Below are 26,993 nucleotides of genomic sequence, written 5' to 3'. Positions count from 1 at the left end.
CCTACCTCTGGTTCCAGACCAGTAACATCCTCCACTGACTCAAAGTCAGTCTCAAAGTGCGTACCACTAGTCCCAGACCAGTAACAACAAACCCGAAGTCAGTGTCATAGAGTGTACCATTCCTACCATTGGTCCCAGACCAGTATCATTGACCCAGATCAACGGAGGTCATCCTAGCATAGGGAGTACGGTAGATACAACGATGCATCCATCAGTACTACTGTGGTCCTTAACTTCATTTCCCTGCTCATTGATCAGATGAGAGGTACTTCCCATGAGTCCTAGACTGCATGGGTAGGATGCCTCGACAAGAGAACTAATCAATCCTGTTCTCACAAGAGAACACATCAATCTTGCTATAATCGCCATGGAGAACACATCAATCCAGGCCTCACAGGAGAACACATCAATCCTGCTACAATCGCCATGGAGAACACATCAATCCAGGCCTCACAGGAGAACACATCAATCCTGCTACAATCGCCATGGAGAACACATCAATCCAGGCCTCACAGGAGAACACATCAATCCATGCCTCACAGGAGAACACATCAATACTGCTACAATCGCCATGGAGAACACATCAATCCAGGCCTCACAGGAGAACACATCAATCTTGTTACAGTCGCCATGGAGAACACATGAATCCAGGCCTCACATGAGAACTAATCATCCTGCTACACAGGAGAGCGAATCATCCTGCTACACAGGAGAGCGAATCATCCTCTTCCACAAGAGAACGAATCAGATTGTCCCACAAGAGAGCGAATCATCTTGTTCTAGTGCGCACCACCAGGGGAGGGTGAGTCACCTTGTGGTTGTATGCTGCTCCAGTAAGAACCGCAAGCCCTTAGAGCTCCCAGAACTCAATGTATGCAACATGCAGGACCCTTGTACAAGGGTTTCTTGACGACTCCAAGTCGTTTGGGAAAATCACAGATTAGATCTTTCCTCGGGGCTTTGACAAGGTGTATCGACCTGTACATCATCTTAATGCGATGGAGCCTCCTTGCTCATCGACTTACCATATCCCAGATGATGTCTATCTGCTGGAGCAATCGACGAATACAGGATTCCTCAATAATCGAATCCCACCTCTGGTTGTTACAAAGAATCACAGTGGTATCCAATGTAAATCCAAACAGCTCACTGAAGAGCTTTTGCAACCAGACTGCCTCATAGGAGGCCATGCTAGCAGCAATATATTTTGCTTCGGCGGTGCTCAAAGCCACCGACTTCTGCTTCCTGCTCATCCAGGATATCGAAGCAGATCCCAAGGTGAAACAACACCCGGAAGTGCTCTTACGGTCCACCACACTGCCTGCCCAATCAGCATCAGTATATCCAAGTAGTCTCACATCTCCGGCAGTGTATCTTAACCCATTAGTAATTGTGCCACGAAGATATCTCAGAAGATTCTTGGCATCAATCCAGTGAGGCTCAACCAAATATGAGCTCACAATACTAACTGCAAAACATATGTTCGGATGGAGGTTCACCAAAAACATCAATGCGAATGAGTTTATGAAACGCAGAGGCATTTCCCAAATCTGGTCCGACATCACTACCATATAACTTCTAAAAGTTAAGATCCTCGAGGTAGTCACAGGCTTGCAGTCCATCATACGGATCTTTCCAATATATTTACCACATATTTTCCTTGAGATAGGAAAATTTCCCTTGGCTTCTGCCACACTTCAAGTCCTTGGTCCTTCATTTCAAATTCAGAAGCTAACTCCCTCTTACATTTGTGAATGAGAGGGTCTGCACCCGTTAGAAAGAGGTCATCCACATACAACAGCAGTATGAGAGGCTTGTCATCTTCAACCTTAAAGTAAAGGTTAGGATCGGCTTCACTCCTAGTGAATCCCAACTTCATGAAGTAGCTATCGATCCTCTCATACCATGCTCGGGGTGCTTGCTTTAGCCCATAGAGAGCCTTCTTCAACCTGCATACATGAGATTTTCGATCATAAATCTCAAATCCTTCGGGTTGCTCCACGTAGACCTTTTCTTTGATCGAACTGTGCAAGAACGCGGACTTGACATCCATCTGATGTAGGTTCCATCCCTGTGAAGCCACAAGGGCTATGATCAAGTGGATGGTCATATATCTGGCAACAGGTGCAAATATCACATCATAGTCTATAGCTTCCTTTTGGGAGAAACCACGAGCAACAAAACGAGCCTTGTACTTCCATCTGCTGCAGCTTTATCTTGTAAAGCCATTTTGAAGTAACAGTTGTCTTGTCCTGGGGTCTGGGAACTACTTCCCAAACATCATTCTCCATAATGGTCATAGCATCCTTCCATACTTGATGCTTGACGGCATCTGAGAATGATGAAGGCTCATTTTGTATGATTGTGCTCATAATGGTTAGGTATCCCTGATACCTGTTGGGTTTCTTACTTTCACGAAAGGTTCCTCGGGGTGCAGCATGTCTTTCAGCGTCATCAAGTATCCCCCTAAGCCATGAAGGCCCCTTCCTGGAAGAGGAAGGCTCAGGTGGATAAATAGGATCCATTGGTTCTTCCACATCAGGCATTGTTACATCATCTACCCATAGAGACAGCTTCCACAATCGTACGGTACCACACCAATCTGCTCTAGAGTATGTGGTGTAGTAGTCTCCCTCTTAATTCCAACCTCAGGTATGCCTGAGTGAATCAACTGTAATATATCGGAGGTCTTGCTTAGGCTTGAGGGGAATGGTCCCCTTTTGAGCTTTCCTTCGGCACATCCCGAACATACACCTTCTTTTTCTACTCGAAATTCAGGCATACCTGTCACCATTTGTCTTACACCGGGTAGAGCTTTATAATGAAGGTGGGCAAACCTCCAATGCCAAAGTTTGGACTGAAGAGATGTGTCATAAGATATGACACCTAGCGGACTTCCATCGACCTGATATAATGAATCAACACGAAACCCAAGAGTAAAGGCATCTTTAACATTATTTTTTCACATACGTACCTTGCCATCGCTGAAGGTTACCTTGTAGCCTTTGTCTTCCATTGCCGAGATGGACACCAAGTTCTTTTTGAGGTCAGGTGCATTTAATACACCCTGGAATTTCTAGCCTTCTTGAATGGTTGTCCTCTTCCTTGATTCTCAGCTCTTCGTCTTACCATTGCTATTGAATTTTTCATTCCTTTGATTGCCATCAGAGGGATTTTGATCATCGTCCTGGTGTGAGTCCTTTCTATCAGGGCATTCCCTTGCATAGTGACCTGCTTTATTGCAAATGTAACATCGTCCTTTTCTTCCACCCTTAGGTCTAGCCTTTCTTTTCGATTTAGACTCGGAATTATTTCCTTTTTTTAGCATGAGAAGAAAAAGCAGCAGGAGGACCTTTAGGCATGGGCATTTCTTGCTCTTCTACCCTTGTTTCTTCTTGAATGCATCTAGTCATTAATTCCTCGAAACCAGGAATTACATTATTGTTGGTTTTCAAGCCTCTGTGGAAGTTTTTTGTAGTTTCATGTTCCGAATTATCCACAGTTTCTAGTTCAGTCTGTCGACGTTTCAAACCCCAACGGGGGTCCATCATCAGGACAATTCAGAAAGATAGAAATGAAATGAATGAAAGATGATGAGAGAAGCAGCTAGGCACCTGGATATAAATACACAAAGGAACCCTAATATGAGAGCCGACACATGATTTTACATTCTTGTTATTATTTCTTGTTATTTATTTATAATTGTATTTATTAATTATTAATTTTTATATTAAATATTTAATTTATTTTATTATTTTTAGCCTTAATAAATCAACCATAAATTAATTAATTAATTAATCAATTAAATAAAATTAAATTTTTCTTCCCTTTCTTAATTTAATGAAACCCCACACCATAGGTTAATTAGAAATTTATAAATAATCAATTTCAATTGTTCATTTTTATTTTATCTTATTATTATTATTTATATTAGATTAATAAAATAAATCAAGTTAATTAATTTATTTTTACTTTCATTTTGGATTAAACCACCCCTTTTTTTTATTAATACCTTATTCCCTATTCTATTTTACTTTTTATTAATTAAATTTTATTTAAATTGATATTTTTATATTAATTTAATTAAGCCTTTTTATATTATATTAATTAATTAAATTAATTATCTTATATTAATTATATTAATTAATTTTAATACCATATTCCCCTATTTTAATTAATGAATTAGCTAAGTATGTAGCCAAGATCCTTAATTAACAAAAGTAAAATAAAATAGGGGAATATGGTATTAAAATTAATTAATATAATTAATATAAGATAATTAATTTAATTAATTAATATAATATAAAAAGGCTTAATTAAATTAATATAAAAATATCAATTTAAATAAAATTTAATTAATAAAAAGTAAAATAGAATAGGGAATAAGGTATTAATAAAAAAAAAAGGGGTGGTTTAATCCAAAATGAAAGTAAAAATAAATTAATTAACTTGATTTATTTTATTAATCTAATATAAATAATAATAATAAGATAAAATAAAAATGAACAATTGAAATTGATTATTTATAAATTTCTAATTAACCTATGGTGTGGGGTTTCATTAAATTAAGAAAGGGAAGAAAAATTTTATTTTATTTAATTGATTAATTAATTAATTAATTTATGGTTGATTTATTAAGGCTAAAAATAATAAAATAAATTAAATATTTAATATAAAAATTAATAATTAATAAATACAATTATAAATAAATAACAAGAAATAATAACAAGAATGTAAAATCATGTGTCGGCTCTCATATTAGGGTTCCTTTGTGTATTTATATCCAGGTGCCTAGCTGCTTCTCTCATCATCTTTCATTCATTTCATTTCTATCTTTCTGAATTGTCCTGATGATGGACCCCCGTTGGGGTTTGAAACGTCGACAGACTGAACTAGAAACTGTGGATAATCCGGAACATGAAACTACAAATTACATTATTGTTTAGAAGAGTAGTCCTGAACACGTACCATTCGGATGGTAATCCTCCAAGAGTTATGAGTGCCATTTCTCTGTTAGTAATAGTCTCCCCAATAGATAGGAGATCGTTCTTGATCTCGGTGATTCTTAAGAAGTATGCTTGCATACTCTCATCTTTACCCTTCTTGATTTCCCTCAGCTTATTTCTAAGAAACAAAACTTGATTTGCATCATTAACTTTAAATAAACTCACCAGTCTATCGTAGATTTCCTTGGAGGTGTTCAGGTCAGAGATGTAGGCCACCAAGTGCTTGTCGATAGAGTCCCGGATGATCTTCTTTGTTTTGACTTCTCCGGTTTTCCATTTGTACTTGGCAGCAATGGATGCATTTGATGGAGGCTCAACAATATTGCCTCTCACATGGTCCAACACTCCTTGTTCTTCTAGGATAGCCTTGCCTATCTTCTCTTCAGTGATTGCTCTTGCTCTTGCTCGGGCTTTGTCTTCACCTCAACTCCGATACCATGTTAAGTTATGGTATGTTCTATGCTTAGAGCAATTTACTTTTCTGTACTTATTATTATTCATAGATTAGCAATCACATGTACATAAAGTGAAGTGCAAATAGAACATTAAACGATCGACAGAAAACAAGCCAAGGCAAGAGACATAAGATGTGGTGGCTAGCCAGGGACAAACCCCACAATGTGTGGGGAAACCCTTTGATCAAATCTTCTTTTATCTTCAATAATTCAACAGAGAGAAATAGTACAATAAATCTGATTTATATCAGTAGTAGCAAACCCTAGATCAGCAGCATCAGCATTATCGGCTTCATTATCAAACTAGGGTAGACAATATCTCACAAACCGACCGTCGAATCGGCTTGATTCCACCACCAAAAGTTGCGGGTTCCAGAGGAGGTTCAGATGAACCTACAACGCAGTTCAGATGAGGAGATCTTCTAGTCCACGCAGGTCAAACTTCACTTCTGCAGTTGCAGCTTCAGTTTCAACAACGTCCTTCAAACTAGGGCAGTCGATATCTTGAAACCGTCCATCGGATTGACTTGATTCCACCACCAAAAGTTGCGACTTTCAGAGGAGCTTCAGATGAACCTACAATGCAGTTTAAATGAGGAGATCTTCTAGTCCACGCAGGTCAAACTTTACTTTTGCTGTTGCAGCTTTAGTTTCAGCAGCTTCCTTCAAACTAGGGCAGTCGATATCTTGCAAACCGTCCGGCGGATTGACTAGATTCCACCACCAAAAGTTGTGGCTTTCAGAGGAGGTTCAGATGAACCTACAACGTAATTTAGATGAGGAAATCTTTTGGTCCACGCAGGTCAAACTTTACTTCTGTAGTTGCAGCTTCAGTTTCAGCAGCTTTCCGCTTCACATGTGTGAGGGAGAAACCATTTTCTGCGTAGTAGAGAAGAGACTCTTTTCTGTGCAGTAGAGAGAGAGATGTGATGAGATGAGTGAGTGCAAATGAGGAAAATTCCTCCTTTATTTATACACAACGTTGGCGTCTGAATAGATGTGACTGTTGGGCTTCTGAGCCTACATGAGTTGTAGGTTGGCTTGATAATAACTCCATAATCAAAATTGTTGACACCTAATCCTTGTGATTGGGTAAATATATGTAAATAAATAAATGAGAAATGTGAACAGTCATCGGGAGATGAACTGAACAGTCTCTCCCTCATGTATATAACAGACCTACCTGATTGAATGAAAATACGAATCAGTTTTTGCTTTGTGGAGTTACTACCTGGCCTGACATGGTATCAGAGCCAACCCTTTTTTAGCTTTTGTGTCCCTTGTAACTCCCTGTCTGCTCTCCATATAGCTGAGCAGCTCCTCCATAAAATTAGCTGCTCCTGACATGGTAGCTGCCCTACTGTCCTCCACTATTCAGCGCTGTCCATCCTGTCTGACTGTCCAAACGTTTCAAAAAAAAAAAGGGCGCTGTCCTGACAAGCACTGTCCTGTGCGTTAAAGTTTTTGAAATGCCCTGACTTGCGCCTGCCGCCTCCATTGCATGAATTGATTCCTATTCTGATTACTCGCTCTCCCCTGATACCAGGAGCAGCGTTAGCCTTAGGTCCTGCGCTGGAGTGTCAGGCCCGTTTTGCTTTGGAATTGAGAGCTGTGAACCTGACATGGTAAAAGAGGCAGCCGTTGACACCGCGTTGTCCCCCCTGTTGTAATACTCTTTAGGAATATACTCAGCGACTGCAAATTTTCCTCTCCTGAGAGATACCAAGGGCAAGAGCAGTTTTGCCGGTTCCAGAAGGACCTGTGAGAAGAAGGGCACGGCCAGCCATCTTCTTCTGGCGAATCATATCGACCACCAGCCCGGCTGCTTTCCGAGCTTCTTGCTGCCCGACGAAACCCGCTGCCTGAGGCAAAGCTCTGCCATCTTCCCTGAGGCCGAGGCCTTTGATGTGCGTGTGCGTTAAAATCCGTTGCGCCACTCTGATACCAGGAGCAGCGCAGTGAGAAGACTGTGTGCCGGAAATTGCCAAAGTGCAACGGAGCCAACCATTTGAGCGCTAACAAATGCCATGAACCGTGACCTCGTTCTAGTGGCGGAATGGTATTTTTTTTTATGGTGTTTAAACTATAACACAATCTCTGCTCTAATCTAATATTCGAGTTCCAAATATATATATATATATATATATATATATATATATATATCGGCAATCTTGCAATTAAGTTCTGTAATTCTAAGAGCTCTGAATTGGTAGAAGATGTCGAGGCCTTACAACAATGTGCACGTTGACATAGTAGCAGAATAGATAAAGCCGATTGCTGGGAATTGGAGAGGAGCTGTGGGTGATGTTACATGCGCGCCATAAAAGGATCTTTGTATCTTGGTTTTTCAGAGGGATTTCTTAGTTTTGGGAAATTGAATTAAATTTGGAGAAGTGCTTAAGATTTTTTTTGTAGTCTTGTGGCGTATCTTATGTGGCTTAAAATTAGAAATACATCTGGACTACATTCTTCAGTTTTTCTTTGGTGAACGCAATGCTGTTGAGGGTATTTTATACTGCCATATTTTGTGCTTTGAATCTGCTGTCCCATTATATTAGAACTATTTTTTTTCATTAAGAGTAAAAGATTTGCAGCCAAAATTTTATTTGCTACAGTATGCATTCAATCATATCTATGGTGGGAATAGTTCTCACTGGCAAGGAGAACTATCCTGAATGGTCCCGGATGATAAAGCACACCCTCATTTTCAATGAGTTGTGGAAAGGAGTGTGTGTCGAATAAGGAGACAATGACCCAGTACAACCTACCTCAGACAAAGAGCTCGTCATTTGGGAAAACAAGAACAACAAAGCTTATGCATTAATCGCAGCATCTGTAAATGAAGAGGTGAGTCGCCATATTTCGTCATATTCAACTACCTTTGAAGCTTTACAAAAGCTGAAAGAACTCTATGACTCACATTTTGCACTTGAAGTTGTTCAACTCATGATTAAACTCTTCACTCTTGAATTGCAAAATAATGATCCCCTTGCTCTTGCATCTAAAGTAAAGTCAATAATGCATGATATCAAATCTACTAAGGTTGAATTGGATATTCCTCTTATCGCTTTTCTCAAGGCACTTTATCCTACTTACTCCAATTATCTTGAGTCATTGCAAGCAAATGGAAATCTCAAAGATATAACCTTTGACTCTCTTGTGAAAAAGTTTGCTGAAAGAGAGAAAGCTTTTGGAAAGAAGACAACCCCTGAATCTTCTGAAGGCACTGTGTGCTTTGCTCATAAAGAAAACATCCTGCTCAAGATTCTACAAGAGGAAGAGGTGGACGAAGAGGAAGAGGAAGATATTTCAGATGTAGGGGGAGCAGACATTCTCAAGGAGAAAAGGCAGATTTGCATTGCATTCGCTGCAAAAGAAATGGATCACATGATGCCTCTACATGCAAGCTACCATGGGACAAAATTGAGCAGAAAAGAAACCAACAGAAAGGTAAAACTGATGATACAGACAAAGGTAAAGCACCTGAATCCGCGCACTATGTTGAGGCACAATGTAACATTGGAGTAAATGATTTGTTTAATGCTTCACTTGCTTCATGGAAAAATGATTGGTTGCTTGATTTAGGAGCAACCTGCCACATGACTCATAGAAAAGAGTTTTTTGAAGATTTCACTAACAATGTTGATGGAGCAGTATACTTTGCAGATAAATCAAAAATCAAGCCATCAGGGCTTGGCACAATCATGCTTAAACTGCCTGGTCTTCCAAAATTTCTTCTGGATCATGTTCTATATCTCCCACAGCTCAAGAGAAACTTGCTGTCCTTGGTTCACATCCGCCAGCAAGGTCACTCCATTCATATGTTTGATGGCAAGCTTGAGGTAAGAAAAGCATCTGACCACTCACTTGTCATGAGGGGAATAGAAGAATAAAGGCTTCTCAAATTGCAAGGAACCTCTACTCATGCACAACATTTCTCATATAATTCTCATCATGAAGAAGGTACACTTCCATCAAGTTTATTATGGCATGCTAGATTTGGACAGTTGAACTATGACAGTCTCCGCTTATTGAAGAAAAATGGTGTCGCTGGTTTGCCTACAATTCCTAGAAAACTTAAGCAATGTGATGCTTGCATTCTAGGAAAGCATAGCAAACAGTGTTTTCATGATTCACATTCAAGAGCACATAGGAAATTTGAACTCATTCATTCAGATTTATGTGGTCCAATGCCTGTTCCTTCTGCAAATGGAAATAAATATATCATGACATTTATTGATGACTACACCAGAATGTGTTGGGTTTATTTATTGAAGAACAAATCTGATGCTTTTCAAACATTCAAGAATTTTCATAAATGGATTGAAAATGATGCACAATCTCATATTGGGTCTATTCGCACTGATAATGGAAAAGAATACACATCAAATGAATTTGAAAACTATCTTCATCAACATGGGATCAAACATCAAACAACTGTGCCTTATAACCCCAACAGAATGGTGTAGCTGAAAGAATGAATAGAACAATCTTGAATATGGCACGATCCATGCTTTTCTTCAAAAATGTAAAGATAATGTTTTGGGCTGATGCTATTCTATGTACTGCATATATAAAGAATAGATGTCCATCTAATGCTATAAGAAACAAGACTCCATATGAAATGTGGTATGGACATGTTCCTTCGGTTAAACATCTCAGGGTTTTTGGTTCCACCTGTTATGCTTTGATACCAAAGGTACATAGGAATAAACTTGGTGTTAGAAGTCGTAAGTGTATCTTCCTAGGGTATTCAAACACGTCCAAAGCATACCGCCTCTATGATGAAGTAAATAAGAAGTTTGTTGTATCTAGAGATGTAATTTTTCTTGAATCATCCAAAGCTAACAATGTTGTTGAGCGGCAACTTGATCGCTTGGATAGATTTGCAAAAGCAAAATCATTTCAAGAATTTGATAATCAGATTCCACATCTTGAAGGTGGGATTCCTATACTAGATCAACATGTGGAATCTTCTTCTGAAGAACACTCTCCCCCGCATGAAACTCCAACAACGGATGATGCTTTAAGTGATGTAATTGATAGAATTGGGAGACTCAATCTTGATTCAGTCCCAACTCAATCAACAGAGCAGCCTGGACCATCTCAAAAAGGTCCCCCAAAGTGGCTGACAAAGACACTTGAAAGTGTTCATCCTGATGAAGTTGGAAAGACAGGAACCAGAAATTCAAACCGGCAAAATGGAGGTGATGTAAATGACTCTAATTCACCTGTTGATATGGATGTTTCTTATGATTGTGAATTGAACATGTCTACAGATTTTGAACCAACTTCCTTCAAAGAAGCTGCTTCTCATGATGAATGGAAAGAAGCAAGGAAAAAGGAGTATGATGCCCTCGTAAAAAACGGCACTTGGACGCTGGTTGATCCTCCATTAGGAACCAAACCAATTGGCTGCAAGTGGGTCTACAAAAACAAGTATAAAGCTGATGGCTCACTTGACAAGCACAAGGCTAGGCTTGTGGCAAAAGGTTTTGCACAAAAGGAAGGGGTCGATTATGAGGAGACTTTTGCCCCCACAGCAAAATGGGCTACCATCCGGACACTCTTTGCACTAGCAGCTCAGAACGGTTGGAAAGTCCATCAAATGGATGTAAAAACTGCTTTCTTGAATGGAGATCTAAAAGAGAATGTTTTTATGTCCTAGCCTGAAGGATTTGCTGTGAAAGGACATGAACATAAAGTATGCAAACTTGTGAAGTCCTTGTATGGCCTCAAACAAGCACCGCGAGCCTGGTATGAAAAACTAACTGAGCATCTTCTGAAACTCAATTTCAATCATTTTGATCTTGATGATGCAACTTTATTTGTCAAGAAAGTTGGAAAAACAGTTGTATATCTTGTGGTATATGTAGATGATCTTTTAATGACAGGGAACAATGAAAGCTACATTGCATCCATAAAGATGGAATTGGGGAAAAGTTTTGAAATGACTGATTTGGGCTATGTTCATTACTATCTTGGCATTGAAGTAACCCAACATCTAAAGTCCATATTTCTTTCTCAAAAGAAATACATTGGAGATTTGTTGAACAGGTTTGGCATGACAGAGTGCAATCCTCTCACTACTCCAATGGAACAAAACTTAAAGCTCACATCTACTGAAGGAAAGGAATTTGAGGATGCAACAAAGTATAGACAGCTTGTAGGAAGTCTCAACTACCTAACTACTACCAGACCAGACATTTCATTTGCTGTTGGAATCCTCTCCAGGTTTATGCAAAAGCCTTGTGAGGGACATTGGTCTGTTGCAAAAAGAGTTTTAAAGTACTTGAAGGGAACTCAAGACTTTGGAATCAAGTACACACAGGTGGATGACTTCAGCTTGATCGGATACTCTGATTCAGACATCGATGGAGACAAAGAAACTGGGGTATCTACTTCAGGATATGCTATGAGTCTTGGATCAGGAGCTGTCTCCTGGAGATCACGCAAACAATCAGTTCCAGCAGATTCCACAACAGAAGCAGAACACGTGGCAGCAGCGGAAGCAACAAAAGAAATTGTGTGGCTCAGGAAAATTCTTGAAGATTTGCAGGTAAAACAAGTACAATCAACTCCACTCATGATTGACAACACCTCTGCAATAAAGTTAGCCAAGAACCCAAAGTTCCATGATCGAACAAAGCACATCAATACTAAATATCATCTGATTCGACATCATGTTGAGGCCAAAACAATCCATCTTCGTCATTGTTCCACAAATGAGCAAATTGCAGACATCTTCACCAAAGCGCTTGGAAGAGAAAAGCTTGAACGATTCAGAACGATGCTTGGACTCACCAACATCCCTTCAGATTAAGGGGGGGAATGTTGAACCCTAATCCTTGTGATTGGGTAAATATATGTAAATAAATAAATGAGAAATGTGAACAGTCATCGGGAGATGAACTGAACAGTCTCTCCCTCATGTATATAACAGACCTACTTGATTGAATGAAAACACGAATCAGCTTTTGCTTTGTGGAGTTACTACCTGGCTTGACAAAAATAAATTCATATCTCCATGAATACTTATCGGAATCGGATGATTTTTAGATCAATCCTACGCCTCTCGACAAGAGGAATCTAATGAACATATTATCAGCCATGAATAAGATGACCCACATGAAGCTTGGCCCTACTTGCCAATTTTAACAAATTTCAGTAATGTGATTGACCTCACTCATTCGTATCAAAGGTTTGCTAGCGCAAAAAACCTTTATTTTCTCTGTAGAAGAAACCTTATAGGCAACATTACTTTTTTATATTGTATTTCGAAGTTCGCTTGCAAAATCGGAAATAACATATCCATGAGATAACAGAATTTGGAACTTCTTTTTTCCAGAGAAAAAAACAATAGTTATAGGGAGCATTACTTACTGCTCCTAATTTATGTGTTTCCTAGTGTCATGAATTCCACATATCTTCCACTTTTATTTTCTTTATCGATTTCAACCATATTATGATAATTTCAAGTTATTATAATTATCTTGAATCACCGGCGTGTTTGTTTGCATTGCACAATCTTTTGTAAATACTGCAGATGTTAAGAGAAACCTTGAGTGTTATTGAGGTACTGGTTTCTATTCTGGGTTTTGTTAGAGGCTGGAACTCGGTTTTAATTTTATATTAGGCATTGAAAAGCCCTTTATGGTGATGTTTAGTAATATTACTGTCTTTGACTGGACTTGGAAAACTGGTAAATCGTGTGCCGAAGATTATAAATGATGGAATTAAACGACTCCTTTCATTTTATTCTGATCAGCGAAATCGCTGCCTGCCTTCGGAAAATATGCTCTGGTGTCAATGGTTGAATGACATAATACGGACTTTCTTTGGCTCACGAATAAATATAAATTACCTTAAATGCGGTTATATATAAACCTTGTGACCTCGTTTTGCTTGCACCTGGTCATATGTTATTTTTCTGTATGAAAATTTGTTTACATATTTTGGATTTTTGCTGCCCCCAAATACTGCCTAAACCAGCTTTCTCTATGCAACAGTTGGAGAAATTGTTTACATTGTGTATTTTGAATTTTCGTCGTCCCCCAAACGCTGCCTAAACTGGCTTTCTCTATTCAACAGTCCTTTTTGTGATTAGGAATAACTGGAATCCCATGCTTTTCCCTCAATCGTTTAGATATGTTTCTGGAATTGACAATTATAGTCGAACATGTATTGTCATTGATGTCATCGGAAGATCAATATGGTGAAGGTGGTAGCATGAAGTAGTCACCATTTGGTTTTTCAATTAGAATATGAGAAGCCGAGATCGTAATCGGCTAGGAATCACTTATATCGCCCTGTTGCACCCCCCTCAATAAAGTGTCAACAAGTTTAGAGAGCCCTTGATTCAGGGTATACATGAAACAGTTGGGATGAGGTTACCAAATGGTGAGTGACGTAGTCTGTAGCTGCCTTTTCTCCCTTTGTTTATTTTCTATCGGAGTCGAAGTAGGTGGTGTTGAGTCGATCTCTATATCTCTAGGTTCGATCCACTCTCCCTGCAACAGATTTGTAGTTGAAGGGCCTTGGTTGGTTTGCTCTATTTGGATCTACCAACTCTCATTTTAAACTTAACCAGCGTTTTTAGGTTGGTTTTGGATTTTTATTTCAATTTTGATCGGGATTTTGTTCTTTTTATTTTAAAATTATTTCTAGTAGTTTCGGTCTTTTTATTTTTAAATTATTTCTAGTAGTTGAAGGAGGCTGTGCTTTCTATTTTTTCCAATATCAGAGAGCAGAGATAAAAGTTCTATAAAAGAAAGAGAGAGAGAATGGCAAAGATACAAGCCCAACTCCAAAACTCTGTTGTTTCACAGCAGCAACAGGTTGTTGGGAATGTCAGCAACAATCTGCCTAATCAATTCATATCAACGTTTCTGTATGTGGGGAATCTGGACCTCAGTGTTACCGATGGCCAGATTTCTGAGCTCTTCCAGTTCCAGCAGATTGGTCCTGTTCTCTCTGTTCGCATCTGCAGAGATATCAGCACCAAGAGTTTTCTTGGATACGCCTATGTCAATTATGGCACTGCTGAAAATGTCAGCAGGGCTTTAGATCCGTTGAACTTTATGCCTCTTAATGGAAAGCCCATTTGGATAATGTATTCACAAAGAAATCGACATTAAAGTTCTCTATGATGCTTTCTCTGTGTTTTGATCTATTCTCTCTTGTAAGATTGCAACAGATGTATTGGGACAATCTAAAGGATATGGATTTGTGCAATTGGAGCAAGATGAGGCAGTTGAAAATGGAATAGAAATATTTAATGGCATGCTTATCAATGTCAAACTGGTTTGTGTTGGACCATTCATGACAAAGTAGGAGCAAGAGCAAGCAAATGGAAAAGCCAAGTTTAATAATGTTTTTGTTAAAGAATTTTTCAGAATATGTGAATGAGAAGGATTTGTGGAATTATTTTGGTGCATATGGGATAATTACCAGTGTGGTAATGATGAGGGATGCAGAGGGAAATTCAAAAGTATTTTGGATTCATCAATTTTGAGAATGCAGATGATGCAGCAAATTGCGTTGAAAGCTTAAATGGCAAGAAAATTTAAGGCAAAGAATGGTAGGTTAGAAAAGCACAAAAGTCATCTGAGAGGGAGTCTGAATTGAGGGGGTGATTTAAAAAGCTGTTGAAGGAGAGGCTTGAAAAGTTCCAAGGAGCAAATCTTTATTTAATTTTTTTTGGATGATAGCATTGATGATGAAAAACTAAGAGAACTGTTCTCTGGTTTTGGTATAATCACTTCCTGTAAGGTAATGAGGGATTTTCATGGACACAGTAGAGGTTCAGGATTTGTTGCCTTCTCATCTCCTGATAAAGCATCCCGAGCTCTCACGGAATGAGTGGGAAACTTGTTATCAGCAAGCCTATTTATGTTGATTTGGCTCAGCACAAAGAAGAGAGAAGGTCAAGACTACAGGCTCAGCTCTCCCAGTTGCGGAATCCAGTTGGAATGGTTCTAGCTGTTCTTGCCTGTGTGGAGTGGATTCTTCACCTTGGATCTTGTCTACAACATGATAAAATAGTAATACAGTATATTGAAGCTCAACACACAGATTCGTTGCCAGGGACTGACCATCATATAACATGTAAATACTAATGGTTGGAAGTTTGGAACCCTAGGTCTGAGACAGTAGAGAAAAGACCAGATAGTGAGAGCGGGTGGGGGGATATTTCCAGAAATCCACAACCACAGGAAAAAGAAGGCTGTTGAAAAAGAAACTAAGAGATCATGTTTGTTTGTCAATTGTAATACTGACAGATATAGACAGAGTCAAGAATCAAGATACAATACCATAGGTCGATTTAAAACCATGGGCACCAAACCATTGTAAAGGTTGGACATGAGAAAACAAAAATAATAAATAGTTTGTCAAAGAAATTGAATATGAGATAGTTAGTATGAATACTGAAGGATAGATGGAATGAAGAGTGTTGTTTGGAGGGCAGAGCAGATAGCTGTAGCAGAACAAAGTGTTGTAAGAGGTTGAAATCAGTCAAGATTGAAGATCCAAAGAATAGGGAAGGTGATTGAAGAGGAGTTGATTGGACTAATAACAAATCAACTACAAATCAGAAATCTAAAAGGGGATTGGAGTCTCCTGCAAGTGGGTGCTTGCAAAACTTTGAAAGGGGATTGGAGTCTCCTGCAAGTGGGTGCTTGCAAAAATTTGAAAGGGGATTGGTGTCTCTAGTAGGTTGGTGCTTGCAAAATTTGAAAGGTGATTGATGTCCCCTGCAAGTTGCTGATTGCAACGATTGTAGAAGTAGGTTGGTGCCTACATTCATTAATAAAGAGAAAGCAATTTTGTGGTTTTCTCCTACGTGGTATTCTACGTAAAATTTCGAGTACTGTGTTTTGTGTTAAAGCTTGATGTTGTATGGTATTTATATGCTTTAGATTGTGTAATGGGTCTAATTCACTAAGAATAAATGTGTTAAATAAATCAATGATTGATGAATACTAATTCACTCCCCTCTCAGTATTCAATAGTGCAACTCCTAATTGAATTTGTCAAGGATAACTTTACTGCTTTTGTAAACTGTAATGAGAATATTATATTTATAAAATCTACATTGTGGACGCAACAATTACACCAAAAGGGGGGCTGTCCCAACTATTTGACTCATACACGACCCCTTGGAATGCCCAAGTGGATCATAAAATTTGATTTCATTGATATCTAAACCATTATGCCTATATGTGTAAATACACCCAAAGACTAAATTTGACAAAATTCACAACACATGGCAGGAGGTGGGATTACATCTCTAGGTCTTTTACACCAACCAATATAGAAATAGAGCATGATCAAGAATTATCAAAAGACACTCTCAGTAAATCGAAGAAGTTTGGAGATTTTTGGGTGTTGGAGTTTCTTTCTTTGCGGTCTTTCCTATCTCTTGTCAAAGGAGGGGAGGGATGTAAATTATTCTTTAACCCTTCTGAAAAGGATGAAGAGGAGGAGGCATTATCACCTTCAACCTTTTTTGCAGGTGCAATATAACTTTTTTGTTTTTGTTTTTTTTGTAGGTGTGGCTTCTTTATCAGCCCCTAAGTCCTTGTCTTGGGTTTTTTAGGGGCCGTTTGAAAGGCCACTTCCAATGACCTTTGAGAGCCTAGCACTTTATCCTTCTCTGCATGTGCACTTCTAACATCTCTATTAGGGCATTGGCCTACTTTCTTATTTGTTTTTTCACATATTACCTTTTCACCCTATGATTTTTCGTTTGCATATCCATAAGCCAAAGATCCCAGATGGATCCTGGTGTTTCTAGGGGAATGGAATACCTCTTCCTCTTTTGATGCGACCTCTTCCTCTGTGACTAAATTTTCTTGAGTCAGAACATCTTTGAGGGGAGACATGTTATTTAGACCCGCAGAACACATGCATTTGAGTTGACTAGTTGGATCTCTTGGTGTACTGGATTAGGGATTTCCCCTTCTTTGTCTGCTTGATTGAGGGCTTCAAATCTGTTCCTTGCCAAACCTCTGTTCTTGCTAGAGGAGAATTCTTGAGGTCCTTTAGGTCCCAATTCGTTTCCTTCTTGTGTCCTTGTGGTTGTATTTTGCTGGGGGGCACCCTTTCTTCTTTTTGGTCGCTGCCATGAACTCACTAATTTTTTGGATTTCTTTCGCGTTTAGGCATCTTTGGGCAAACTGCCCATATTCATGACAATTCTTACATTTAAATGGTAGTTGATCATAATCCACTTCTTGATAACGAGTCTAATTATCTAGATGGAGATTTATTACCATCAAGAGTCCCTTATCAAGATCCACTTCTACACCAATCTTGGTACAAGATTGCACACCTTCTTGTGGTTTTGCTGAATCGATATAGTGGTCCATAACATTTTTAGTGTTCCTAAAGGTGTCCTTGTTCCAACAATGAAAGGGAAAATATGACAATTTAATCCAAACAGGAGGAACTAATGGAACATCATTTTCAGAGTTGAAATCTAGATTCCATAGATTTAGATACAAATCTTGAATCCCCATAAAATATGGTCCACTTCGAAAAATTAGATCTCAATTTGCTTTCTTTTCAAAGAGGAAAGAGAAACCCCCCTCCCATAGAAGGAAATAGAAAGCCATCCTTCAATCATGGGTCTCCATTTTTTATCCACCTAGAGATTTAGAGAGTGTAGTGAGGGCCATAAGGCCATAAACTGTCCGTTCAGGCCTCTCTCCACTAAACTAAGAGGCATTGCGTGGGATTGATTGGCATGAATCCAATTTTTTGGACATCATTGAGTTTCTTCACAAATAGGGCTAGCTTGGAGCGCTAGAACCTAGGACCATCGTCAACTAGTGCATTGAAAACATCAATATCAGGATCAGGTGGAGGAGGCAGAGGGTGAGGCCCTTTAGAACCTGAAACCATCAGCGAGGTGGTTGGGGTTTCTTTAGTTCCTTCCCTGATCACTCCACATTATTCATATTGGAGATTGCTGATGATAGCTTTATTGCACTGCTAAAATACTACTTGGTCTGATGTCCTGCTTTAGAAATTTCAATTTGGTCGATTTAGTTATGTTGAAAATTATTCATTTTTGTTATTTTTTCAACTTTGAATATGTAATTGGTTAAATTGTCGGAAAAATTGTTTGCTTCCTCCACACTTCTAATTAGAAGTCTTTTTCTGCAAAAATATCCTTCATTTGAACTTGACTATCAGGTTGGTCAGATTTTAACACCAGCGGATAAAATTTCAGTTAGCCACACTTCAACTTTTGTATGGTATTTTTAAAGTTAAGTGGAAATGTATGTTTTATATTCCATTTAAGAGTGATTCCTAACACTCAAACTTCATTGGTTGCAATTTGACTTGTTTATAGTTTTTTTTTTAATAGAAAAGGTTTTCTGCCTTATACGTTTTCCATTTAGAATAAGTTTACAATTTGCCAAATTAATCCTGAATATAAAAATGGGTCATTTGTAATATGTTTTTGGAAACTTGAGGTTTATGTTTTTGGAAAATTTATTGCATTCTAGCTCAATAAATTTGTTGGTTTTGTTTATGCTATATTTTTTGAACATATACACCTTTAGTTTTGAATAGATTGAACAAATTGTGACACAGTTTTTGTTTTGTTTCTTTTATAAGTTTTTAAAAAGTTGCGGATTATTGTCTAAAGGCAGGGACTAGCTACAAATTCTCCTTGTTATTCCTTGAACCATATTTCTGTATGGATTAGAATAGAAACAACTGGATTTTCACTAGTATTCATGACATTTTTGGGCTTTGAAAATCCCCATTAGTTGCCTGCTTGCAAGCCAAACTCGAGATACAACCTGATAGAAAAATATCTAGCTTTTTTCTGCACCTATCAGGCTGAAGTTCAGGAAATCTGTATGTTGATTGACTGAAGGTTGAAGCTGAAGCGGTTGCCCTCTTGACCTCACCCACTGGTCCACTGTAGAGGGCTTTAGAGCCTGAACTGAAGTTTGAACAACAACAACTCAACAGCTGGAAGTTTGAACTCTGGACTCGACAGCTTGAGGTTTGAACTATATGAACTTGGTGTTTAACTTGTTACTAATTAGAAACATATAGTCTTATTGCTTTATTGGCCCATTAGGCAGTAATCATGGTATCTAGCTTGTGTGTCTGGCACTCAGTAATGATGAGGAGTACACTAAAGAAGTTTTTATTTCTATTTTTAAATTGTTTTGTCTTTGCAGATTTACGTTATCTAGTTTTCAATTATGTCGTCGTTAAGAAATGCTGTAAAGCGGCAGGCTCACAAGGAACGCGCCCAACCGTATGTATTTCTTCTTCCTTAGAATTTTTAGTTAGTGATTTATTTTGGAAAAAGTAATACAATAATATGATTTTTGGCATATTTGTTTGTAAACTTTGGAAACCTAGAAATATAAATTATGAAGAAAACATTAGACTATTAGCATTTTGTCCATGTAGGGCTGAAAGGAATAAATTTGGGTTACTAGAGAAACACAAGGACTATGTACTTAGGGCTTGTGATTATCACAAGAAGCAGGAAAACATCCAGGTATGCCATGCAAAATTTCTTTATATATTATTTTTTCGATAAATTATTTTTGGGTTGAAATTGTTTCTCATAACATTTGCAAACAGGAAAAGCTGCATCTAATCACCCATAATCTTCTTTTTGTGAAATGGCATGGATCCACAGTGGCATCTCTCATTTATGATATAGTTGTCTGTGTAATTTATATATATCGGTGTGCATTTGCTTATGCATGTTCATATGTTACTTTGTTTGTATGCTTTTCTTCACTGTCTTTCCTTCTGATGGTTTAGATTGTTATTGATAATGTAGAGGCTTCGAGAGAAAGCAGCATCTAGAAACCCCGATGAATTTTATTTTAAGATGATCAACACTAGGACTGTTGATGGCATGCACCGTCCAAAGTAAGGAAATTCAAATATTTCATTCTTTCTTGCTTTAATTGCACCGAAGTTTAAGATGTTAAAAGTTGATTATTTTTTGTGCTTAGGAGTGGTGCAAAGCAATATTCCAATGAGGAACTGTTATTAATGAAGACCCAAGACATTCAATATGTGCTTCAAAAAGCACAGAGTGAAAAGAAGGTACAAACATTACTAAGTACATTGGACAATGTGAAGGTGGATGGCATTTTTATATATTTTTTTTGCAATATTTTAATGTGTTTATTATGAATGATGCAGAAAGTAGAGCGACTTCAGTCTGCACTTCATTGCATTGGTTGCCCTCCTTCAAACATACACACTTATTTTGCCGAAGACAGGTATTATTAGCATGCCAAATTTATTCAGTAAGCCATAACACCTTTAGTGGTCAAATGTATGATCACAGATATGGCAAAAGCAAATGCATACATCAACGTTAATTTCATTCATGAGGTTCATTTATTTCCCTAATAGTCTCATTGAGAAATATTCATTATCTAACATATTTGTCAATGATTTGTGTTAACTAACAAGTTATTCATTATGTGCTCTGTCATTGCACCTCTCTGGTATTTTAGATTCTCTTTGCTATTAAATTCAGTAAATCATATTGAATTTTGTGCTTTTGTCTGGAAATGGAATAATAGAGGGAATCCTGGGGTGAGCCCTAGAGCAAGGATCCCCTCCACTCCTACCACTGAAGCTCATGTGGAAGAAACTTTGAATTGATGACTAGCCGCTCAATGAAGCATGGAGACTAGTACTCTGGATCGAAGGAAATAACCTTTGGCAGTGGGCCCTCATGGAATCCACATGCCTCTAGTCCTTTGAAGTCTATCCCAGCCTCTCGGGCACGGTCTCCTCAAATATCTATCAGAAAGATATCCTGCTAGTCCTTTGAAGTCTATCCCAGCCTCTCGGGCAGGGTCTCCTCAAATATCTATCAGAAGGATATCCTGCTGGCAGAGGTTGGGGGAAGAGATTTGAGTCCTCACTGCTCTGACATCTGAATGAAATCTAAGTCTTTGGCTGTTGTTTTCTACCGAAACTTGGTTGGACAAGGAAGAAAGCATTGATCCCGTTGGACAAATCTGGTTGTAGATTCCTAGTTTGACGAGTCACAATTCCTCTAACCAGAAACATATTCCCACTCAATTTAATTTATATATACTCTGTGGTAGTGAGAATCTTGTTACCTCCAAAACCTACCTAACACCTCATAAGGGAAAGAACTATATGTAGTAGAATACATACACCCTACCCTATATTTGATACCCAAATGCTATTGTCTTAGGAATTGCCAACAATGACATTATTGTTAATATGATCTTCAGTTTTAGTGGTTCTCTTAAAATTATATGGAAAGTTATAATAGTACATAAATTACCTATGTGGGTCATTAATATTATCCTGGCCAATTTTCTTAACCCCCCCCCCCCCCCCCCGTGAAAGTTTGATAGTGTTTGTCAATAATTTTTTAAAATTTTGGAAAATAAATATTATTTTATATAGCCTCTCTGAATGAAAAATGTACATCCATCAGAAACAAAGACTTGTGTCTCAATTAGTTATGTTTTGCCTCTTTATGCATAAATAACCATAAACTATATCCTTTCTGCATATATTGCCAATTTTCTATGTAGCATCAAAAGCACTCCTAGAGTATTGGCAACCTGTTCGTGGTGTTACCTGTTGCAGGGGAACCTGGGGATTGGAGCAGAATGTCCCCAATATGGGGAGAATGCCATCAAGAATGGTGGGCGCATGGGCACATTCCAAATGATCCCCCCATATCTGGGGTAGTTTGGGGAACATTCCCCGAATGTTCCCTCTTGTTGAGGAATGTTCCCTAGATGTTCCTTGGCAGTGCCTGTCAGTCCCCAATTGTTTCCCAGACATTCCCAACGTTCCCTAGATGTTCCCTGGAGAATTTCACTTGCTCATTTCAAATTTGGTACCTGTTTCACGTGAGATGGTAACATTGTTCAATAATTGATTAATAATTTAAAATCAATACCTGATTATTGATTAATTTATGAAATATGTATTTGTTGATTGTGTGATGTATCATCTTTTCCATTTTCTAATTTCTTTTGAGACCTTTGTTGCTGAACAGTTATAAAATGGAGGAAAAGAGAACAACAAATCTTAACAAACCATTATTGCAGTATGTTACAAGAGTGGACAATGGTTGTTTCCCTGGTTGGTCATTCTATATTTGTGGACACTGCTTTATGGGCAACTGCAACCAAGTAGCTGCCCAGTTTTTGGGAATAAGTAAGCATGCAGTTAACGTTGGGATTATGGTTAATTTTCATTAGAGGCCATGTGCTGACACTCTCTTAGATGTATTGGTGGTTTTGTTTGGCCTACTTATGGGTAGTTAACCCACTTTATTGTACTTTTCTATATTTGATGAGGTCAGCCTAGTCATCCTCTTGGGGCTCCCCTAAACCCTAAAGTATTTGTATAAATAAAGCATACTCATTTGTAAATTACTCATTCAGGTCATTCTTTGATAAAGGTCTAACCGTCTAAGGACTAAGAGCATTCCTTATATAGCACGCTTTTGTTGTTCATGTGTTTGGAATATTCTAGCAATCTCTCTGGTTATGTTTGAATTTTTCTCTCAAGTGCATGCATTCATCTTGAGCTCTGCTATTATACTTCTGTTGTGTTTTCCTTGACTGGATCATGGTTTGTTGGAGAGTTCACCATATATCCACTATCTCTTTATGACCTCAACATGGTATCAGTGCTAGTGTGAACTCTTTCTTCTCTATCCAACACTGTTTTAAGGCTGATTAAGGTCTGAATCTAGGGTTTTTTCCAGCACTTTTTTTTATCTTGAGCTCTGCTATTACACTTTTCTCGTGTTTTCCTCAACTGGATCATGGTTTGTTGGAGAGTTCACCATAGATCCACTACCTATTATGATCTCAACATTTTATCAATACCAGTGTGAACTCGTTTTTCTCTAGCCAACACCATTTGAAGGCCATTTGAGGTCTGAATATAGGTTATTTTCAGCACTTTTTTAGGACGACAAGAGATTTTCTAGGGTTTGTTTACCTGTCCTAAACAAGTGCTGAAAAAGCTTTAAATTTCTAGGGATTTTTTACCTGTTCCTTCAGCAGTGCACTCTGTTTTTGGGCAGAGTTTTGACTTCAGTGGATTTAATGGGAGTTTTTTGCAAATCTCTACCTTTTTTCTAGGGAAGTGGACTCCTGTTTCTATATTTTCAGCCAAAAATAGTGTAGTTCTTATGGCTGTGCTGGTATCTTAGGCATCTAGATATGGAAATGGCTTTTCCCATCTTAACTGGGCTAACTATCATATTTGGGCTAATAAAATGACAACCCTTCCTTATAGCAAAGGTTTATGGATGCTTTTGGAGAAACCTTTTACTGCCCTGAAATAAGATAGCTATGGCCTAGTTTGCCTGAAAAACGAGGATGAATCCCTTTGATTGATCACTCTCTATGTGGAGTTGGACCTTCTTCATCTCACCAAGATTAAGAAAAGCGCAAAGCAGAGATTTTTGAAACTTTTCACACTTTATTTGACATAGTGAACACTACTCAATCATGTTAAAATTGGCAACTAGGGCCAAATTCCATCTTGGGACAGCTCATTTGATGGAGATGATGATTGCATTGGATTCCTCTTTTCGAGAGGTCCAAGATTGATATAAAGATCATCTCATTCGGACAAGTAGAAGTGTGATTTTGAATTTATGCCCACACATGTGCAAATTGTTCAGGTCGGCTTCATCATCATGTAGGCTCAAGAAGCCCAATGGATGTGTCTCTTCACCCACAACGAATTGTATAAATACAAGAGACCTCACACCTCATTTGGCACATTCATCACTCACACATTCTTCTCTCTCTTCATCAGATTGGTTCGTACAACTATTGGGCAGCCTCTCTCTCTCTCACACATGTGGCAAGGACAGATTTTCAGGGCAGGATTATAGGCCAAAATTTCAGACTTCAAAGACAGGTTTGACCAACGTTGACTGAGGGGTTGCTGACCAAGTTTGACTGCGTTTTACTTTTGAGGGTCAAAGGTTCAATTTTCTAGGCTGCATTGCTGGGCACAAAAAACCAGTGTTCAACGGGGATGCGTCCCCCAGGGTGGGGTGCGCGCACCCCTTGCACCCCACGCACCCAGGACGGGGAGACTCTCGGGGGTGCGTTTCCCCACGTCCCCCTTTTGGGGAGACTCGGGGAGACGCAAGGGGGTGCGTTTCCCCAATGTGGGAGACTCGACTCCCCGAAAGGGGTACTTCTGGGCGTCCCCCCTTCATTTTTGTCTAATTACCCTTTATAAACCAAAAAAAAAAAATTAAAAAAAATGAAAATTAATTTATTAAAAAAACATAAAAAATAAAAATAAACTAAATTAACAATTACAAATAAAAAATTACATGAACAAGTTAGGGTTAACTCCACTTTTCAAGTTTTCATTCTGCCGCCATTCATTATGCTCTTACCTCAACGCATTTTTTTCTTCCATCTGCTCTCACTACGCCCATGAGAGCTTCAACGCATCCTCACTCTTCTCCACGCAGCGACTTGCTGTTAGCACTTAGCAGTCGTTGCAAACTTGCAGTGGCATCCTCCCTCTTGCTCCACGCAGGCGGCAGGCGGCAGCATATCAATGATTCAGCGTAATCTTGAATATATTGAAGCTGGGCCTCTTCATTTGACTACCGAATAAGTTAGCAATCGTTGCAAACTTGCAGTGGCATCCTCCCTCTTGCTCCACGCAGGCGGCAGGCGGTAGCATATCAACGATTCAGCATAATCTTGAATATATTGAAGCTGGGCCTCTTCATTTGACTACCGAATTCAAACAAGAAAAACTCGTTTCTGAGGTGATTTTGTGAAGTAATTTCATGGATTTTTTGCTATCTCTGAGGTGGTTTCGTTGGTTTAATTTAGTGTTCAATTTAGAATCTAGAAGACTAGAATGATGAATGATGAATTCAGAATTTTCAATTTTCAATTTAATTTTTAAATCAATGATTCAATGTAAATTACAGAATGATGATTGATGAATGATGAATGATATGGATCAATGTACATTGTATTTGAATATTTGAATTTCATATTGAATTTTATTATTGAATCTTATGGTATTGAATCTTGATGAATTAGCATTATTGAACAATGAATATGAACATGAAAATTTCAAAATTATATACATGTATATAAATTTATAATATATATAAATAAAAATTATATTATATATACCTCGACGTCTCCCCATCTCCCCTAAATTTCCCTAAAATTTCAGGGTTCTCCCACACGTCCCCTTTGTGCGTCTCCCCGCACCTGCGTCTCCTCGTCCCGGAGACTTGGTGGAACATTGCAAAAAACTGAGAAATTTTGGGCTGTTTGATTGCTGAAAATTACAGCAGTTTTCTCTCTCCTTTGACTGAGTTTGACCAAGCTGTTTTGGGTTGAATTCATCCTTCTGATCAGGCTGAGCTTGACTGAAGAAGACCGAGTTGCTTTGGGGACGATTTGCTGTTGCTTTTACTAATGTTGACTTTCTGATTAGGGCTGAAGTTTGAATGTAGTTCACTGCATAAATTTTTGGGGCTGTTTTGACTTTGTATTGGGCAAGTCAATTTGACTTTTGTACTCTCTCTCTCTCTCTTTTGAACTTTTTGATTTAATAATAAGAAGAATTGATCAAATGGTTTCCCCACATTGGGGTTTTTCCCTGGCATCCGCCAAATCTAGTGTCCTCTTGTCTTGGCTTGTCTTCTGCACTTTGTTTCATGTTCTATCTGCTTTTACTATCGATGTGATTTTTGTGATTGCTATTGGAATTTGGAAATTGTTATTGGGCTACTAAGGAACATTGAAGTAAATTGTGCTAAGCATAGAACATACCATTGTTAACTAAAATTAACAGTTCTCTAATCTCAAGATCGCTAATGTTGCTAGTATTGAAGAGTGCATCACAAAGTTCAAGTATATGTTGGCATTATCACATCCAGTGGCTCATAAAACTCTAATTCAGAATATGTAAGTATTGTTATGAATAATCTTTTTCTTGCATTCAAAAATTTTGTTGTCATTTTCTACAACATTCCTCTCTTTATCAAAGTGCCCATTTCTCCTTTAGAATATATGGTTTTTGATCCTTATCTAGCATCAAGTCACCTTGCAGAATTCAGGAGACCTATCCCCTTGTTATTAACCCTGTTATTCTAAGGCTACCTTGTACTCATTTATTCATGAACTTGAAGAGGAGACACCAAATTTCTCCAAGAAAAAGAGAATGGCATCCTCTGATTATGACAAGGAGGGACATTCTTTCAAAGCTCGTCTTCTTCATCTTAAAAAAAATTGAAGATGTTAACGAGCAAAGGATTAGCAACAATAATCTCTTTGAAGACAAGGCTAGTACTTCTAATATTGCACATCTAGTTGTGCGCTTTGATTTATGGCTAAGTCACATGACACGAGGACACGAGACACGAAGGACACGTAAATACAATTATTCAACATGAGACATGGCAGCCCTAAAAATATGACATGAGGGACACGTTTTATATATATATATATATATA

The 26,993-nt window shown here is 38.3% G+C and overlaps 1 protein-coding gene and 1 pseudogene across 1 annotated transcript in view; both read left to right on the top strand.

Annotated features, from left to right (window-relative positions):
• The window catches only part of LOC149216717 (putative U3 small nucleolar RNA-associated protein 11), a 143,117-nt gene extending 120,195 nt beyond the window's left edge, over positions 1-22,922 (top strand). Inside the window, exons 4-10 of the mRNA XM_089392826.1 lie at positions 19,356-19,487; positions 19,669-19,748; positions 19,907-19,997; positions 20,289-20,380; positions 20,467-20,560; positions 20,660-20,739; positions 22,518-22,922. Of these exons, the coding sequence (XP_089248952.1) occupies positions 19,693-19,748; positions 19,907-19,997; positions 20,289-20,380; positions 20,467-20,560; positions 20,660-20,739; positions 22,518-22,722 (618 nt within the window). The 5' untranslated portion in view covers positions 19,356-19,487; positions 19,669-19,692 and the 3' untranslated portion in view covers positions 22,723-22,922. The remainder of the gene's footprint in view (positions 1-19,355; positions 19,488-19,668; positions 19,749-19,906; positions 19,998-20,288; positions 20,381-20,466; positions 20,561-20,659; positions 20,740-22,517) is intronic.
• Positions 14,245-15,579, top strand: LOC149216718 (polyadenylate-binding protein 8 pseudogene; annotated as a pseudogene).
• Positions 22,923-26,993: the final 4,071 nt, after the last annotated feature.

The sequence above is a fragment of the Pinus tabuliformis genome, chromosome 1_1 (assembly GCF_031772625.1).
Source record: "Pinus tabuliformis cultivar Carrire ecotype Pingquan chromosome 1_1, CPIR1, whole genome shotgun sequence".
In the NCBI taxonomy this organism is placed as follows: domain Eukaryota; kingdom Viridiplantae; phylum Streptophyta; class Pinopsida; order Pinales; family Pinaceae; genus Pinus; species Pinus tabuliformis.
Note: the sequence above shows the minus strand (reverse complement) of the source record. Positions and strands in the feature narration are given on the sequence as shown.